We start from the raw sequence: 4752 nt of genomic DNA, 5'->3' as shown, positions 1-4752 counted from the left end.
AGCTGTGATCTGACATGGTTTGGGCATGGACTCGCAGAAATAAACAAAAAGTTTGGGCAAAAAAACCAGTAGTGTAGTGGTAGTGTGAACAAAGTGTTCCCATTGCTGTATTTGTCATTTATATCATTAGTATACAGTATACTTTTGATATTAAAAATGCACAACAAAGTGTAGATTTTGAGGTTACGGTACAGACATACAGTGAACCCTCAGGATACATGATTTCTAAAAATGTATTCTTTTATTTCAATTTCTAAATTTGAATTCTAAAAATCCTGTTAAACGAAAAGAAATGTGGTAATTAAGGAATAGGATGGTATACGTCCAAGAAGGCAACCAAATGTTATTTTTTATGTTCATATGCAGTATTCAAGAGAACAGGGGAGTGCATGACTGTCAGTAAAAGTCAAGAACTACATCTCACAGGAAGTTTTCTCATGCTCCACGTAATATAGTTTTGTTTATTTCATCGTGAAAATTAAAAACATTAAAAGCAGGAAAGAATATAAGTGACCAACATTCATTTTAATAAAGATTTTATACTGGTCCTGTCATTATAAAAGCTGCCTTTCACCACAAAGGCTTCAGGTTTTACCTGGTTTAGAACTTTCTGGAGATACGGCGTTCCCATCCGATCTGCCATGTGCCTATACGCTGGGTGGGAAAGAAAGAATTTCCTTTCTGCTAGAAGAGCTGCCTTTATGTCCTTCTTCCCATCAATGTCTTTCTGGCTTCTGTTTACAACTCCAATATAACCTAAACCAACACAAAACCAACAGGTAAGTCAATGCAGCTACTGCCTGAAATACCGAGTTACTATTCAATGGAACCAGACTGCCTCAGTTCAAAAAAAACACTCTAATTTAGGCATTTCAGATACTGTTTACAAGTACTGTAATGACCTTAACGGTGTCTAAATTGTTCACTTGTTTATGTATAACATCTATACTTCCTTTTAAATCACAGATTTAAATACAGAAATATTTGAAACCTTGGTGTACCCCAAAGTAAACACTTCAAAAATAAACAAACGAACAAAAAAACCAAAATCAAAACACACAGGTCTACATAGATAAATGAGATGAGACTATCAAAATACAGGAAAACTTTCTTGTTTGCTGGACCAAGATGCTCCATGGGAGGAGATGGCAGTCACATCAATAAAAAAGATTCTTTCATTAAAGCAACAGCAATCTGACACAGAAGAGAAAATTGACTAACAACTCGTGCTGACATTTCTTGCTCTGGAATATGCAGTGTTATTCTCCAGCTCCAGATAAAAATTATTTTATTTGCAGGATATTTTTAGCACAGCTGCCTTTTATGTTTGCTAAAAAGATAATGATAAAAGCTAGGAACTCATCAAGTCCGGCATAACCTTTGATTGACCTCCAGGATTCCCAAACACCACCCTTAGCCAAACCACCTTCTAGATTGCAAAGAACACTGGCAACTGAACATTCTCACCTCTACGAAGAGGAAGTAGTTTGTTTTCTAGAATTTCTCTTGCATCTGTTCCTTCATCCATCAGATCCAATTTTGTGATCACACCGATGGTCCTAAGGCCTGACCAGAGCAGAAGCAGGAGTAAAAAGACAGTGAAGGATCATTTATACTCAGGATGGACAATTACATCTTACAATTAGATAATAATAGACATGTGACGTTCTCAAAGCTTGTATCACACCGTACAAGCTACAACTGCAAGTTATGGTATATCTGGAAAAGAAGGGACCGTCCCTGCCAGCGCTGAAATGTGTTCCTCAAATCCCTAACAAGGCTCAGCATTCCTGTGATATGACTGTATAAAGCTTATGATGCAAGTACCCAGAAATCCCATCAGCACCACGGCACGTTTTGCTACATACTACAAGAAGTTGTAAAAAGGTAGCAGTTGTTGTGATGTTGAAGCCTATATGAGAACGTGTATATATACATCTATATTAAGTATTATAAATTGTATTCCACACGAGTCGGTCTATTTTTGCCAATTATGTGATTAGGCTTGAGATCAAACAGCAGTTACGTTCTCGGGCTTACCTTGAGGGTCCACTTCCTTTGCTAACTTCAGTGCATCCGAGTTGGCCAGATCAGTGTTAGCTGGAGTCACAGCCAGTATCAGACAGTTTTCCCGAGAGATGAACTGCATTATCATGTCTCTGATCTGTTGCTCAATATCTGGAGGCTGATCCCCCACTGGCACTTTAGTGATTCCCGGCAAATCAATAAGAGTCAGGCTTAACACTACATGGAAAACACAAGATCATAAAACTGGTTAGCACGCCAGACATCTCTAAAGAGGCCTACACACTTAGGCTTGCAGACAAATTTTAGTCACATAAAACCCCACAAAATTACCTTTACAGGTATATAAATATCATCAGTGGTTTGAACAAAATGCCTGACAACCTGAAAAGTACACTTGTTTCCCTGTTGGTCTTTCATCTCTGGATTTGTTAGTACTAACTAATACTTTAAACATTACAACTGGCACAGGAGAATGATACTTGAATATCCTTGAAGGCTCTTAGACTAATCAATACGGCTTTCTGAGCTGCTTCCACCAACAGAAGCACAGACAACATACTATTCCCACTGCATCTTTCAAATCAACCCAAAACAGGCTTTTTTTTTTTTTTTTTTAGACACAGTCTTTCTATGACCATGCTTTCAACAGTGTCTCCAAATAAGAAACTTCCCAAAAAGTCAACAGATAGCCTAACTTATATAGCAAAATTATTGTTGAGGGGTTTGGCGGTATGTTGTTATTTTGGGATTTGGTGGGTGGTTTTGTTTGGATTTTTTTTCACTCTAACTTCTTAAGAAAAATAAGAAACATGAAAAAAATTATCCATTAAGAAAACCTGGTTTGCTCCGGCATGATTTGCCGACTACAGGCCACAATGCCAACCAGAAGCATCCCAGCTTGTTCAGCCAGTACTGGGATAACAAGGTATCCTTTAGACAAAGGAGAAAAATGCAATTCCTACACAGGAAACACCAGAAGTATATCTGGGGTCTGGCTAATACAGACAACAGTTGGTGAACTAAAAGATTGATCCTAATAAAACAAAGAGCATTAGGTCGGAAATTTTCACTTTCTCCTGGAATCAGCATGTTCAACAAACAAGCTCTAAGACAGGGCAGTTAGTTCAGCTCCTCTCAGTTGGCCATGCCACATCTGCATAGCAGAGAAGGGCTCAGGGCGTGTGTTTAGAGCCAAGGCTGCTCACAGTAGATCAAAGGGAGGGTCAGCATCTCCCTAATTACCTCTCCTCTTAGTGTAATCTTTCTGCCCTGTGATTTGCAATGAAGACATCAGATGAGGTGGTTAGGGTGAAAAAAAAAAATCTTCAGCCAAACACACCCCTTTTCTCCTGCATCCAAGACCGATTCAATGCAAAGCGTTTTCTCTAGATTGCCTTCATTAAATTGGGCAGATGGCAACCAGAGGAACTACCTTTGATCTACACGGGGGGTCTACAACAGAAAGCAGCTTCAAACACCATTATTGTCTAAATATATTTTTAGTGACAGCAAACAATAAACATCCAATAGCAGAGAGAGACACAACAACTTTCTAGATTACCAATCAGGGACTCCATCTGGAGGGTGGCAAAAAAATTTGCCACAAAGTCTCCCATTATTTCTCTTTACTAGTGAGCTACTACCCAATGGTATATATATGTACTGAGGGATAGATTGGTTTCATCCTCGAGCAGAGTGAGAGTATCTTTAAATCATGAGACTATGAAATGGGTCAGAGCCTGTGTTCTGCCCAGCTCTGATGGCAACAGCTCTCCACCGTAGAGTAGTTTTGTAACACAGGAGAAGTTGAGGATTATTCCAGATACGTGTCCACTTTTGGTTCAACTCAGAAGTTTTTCATCCCAGAAGCCTTCTGATCCAGCAATGAGAACACATGCTAAAGAGACAGCTAGGCAGACAGAGCTACGTAATACGTTACATGACAGAAATATAAAGTTGAAGGATTTTACCTACCATGTGGAGAATATATTCTTAAATTAATCGGAATTGAAGAAATGCCTTTGTTCACTCCTGTTATTCTATCTGTTTCTACTTCAATTTCCTGACGAACTTCATCAAAATCAGTAAACTTCCTCCCTTTGCAGTGTAGAAATTCAGCATACTCTGTGAAAAATATCAACAGCAACTCTGTATTTCACAGGCTTATAGACTTGAACACACGCTTTCAAGCCCCGAGTATTCTTCAGATGTGTGTGCACAAAAGCGTGTCATCACGGATATCAGGAAAGCATTATATATGAGCACATGCTATAGATGTGACTACACAGATGAAAGCCAGCCTACAACAAGAAAGGGTTAGTTAAATAGTCGAGTTGATAGCATATGATTTACTGCTTTTATCTTTAGCACGTTCTGGAACAACCTGAAAGATTCAAATAGATACCATTTACGTTAATAGAATAAAGAACAGCTTGTGAATCAGATTCTGAGTTCTCAACTGATTACATTTGCCTACAATACATCACTAAACTGAGAAAAAATAAATCCAGTTCTGTACCATGAAAGATTATTAGCATTTGTTTTCAAAAACTAACAGCCCACGTTATTGACGATTTTAGGAACAGAGTTCTGTAAACTTTTACAAGTCCATAATGCAAATAAGATCACTTAAAAACACTAACGCTTTTAACACAACAACTCATTTCCTAAAAACTTATTGTAGTCTAAACCCAGAAGTTGCTTAAGAAGTGTGTAAAGCTTTTG

At 38.3% G+C, this 4752-nt stretch overlaps 1 protein-coding gene across 1 annotated transcript in view; it reads right to left on the bottom strand.

Annotated features, from left to right (window-relative positions):
• The window catches only part of LOC104506522 (dynamin-3), a gene marked incomplete at both ends in the record, with an annotated part of 36221 nt that extends 32069 nt beyond the window's left edge, over window positions 1-4152 (bottom strand). The window contains 4 exons of the mRNA XM_010147497.1: window positions 596-756; window positions 1468-1566; window positions 2041-2244; window positions 4003-4152. Coding sequence (XP_010145799.1) covers window positions 596-756; window positions 1468-1566; window positions 2041-2244; window positions 4003-4152 — 614 coding nt within the window. The remainder of the gene's footprint in view (window positions 1-595; window positions 757-1467; window positions 1567-2040; window positions 2245-4002) is intronic.
• Between the last annotated feature and the right edge of the window lie 600 nt (window positions 4153-4752).

Source organism: Eurypyga helias, unplaced genomic scaffold (assembly GCF_000690775.1).
Source record: "Eurypyga helias isolate BGI_N326 unplaced genomic scaffold, ASM69077v1 scaffold1952, whole genome shotgun sequence".
Classification (NCBI taxonomy): Eukaryota; Metazoa; Chordata; class Aves; order Eurypygiformes; family Eurypygidae; genus Eurypyga; species Eurypyga helias.
The sequence above is the reverse complement of the archived record's forward strand: the minus strand, read 5'-3'. Positions and strand labels throughout refer to the sequence as shown.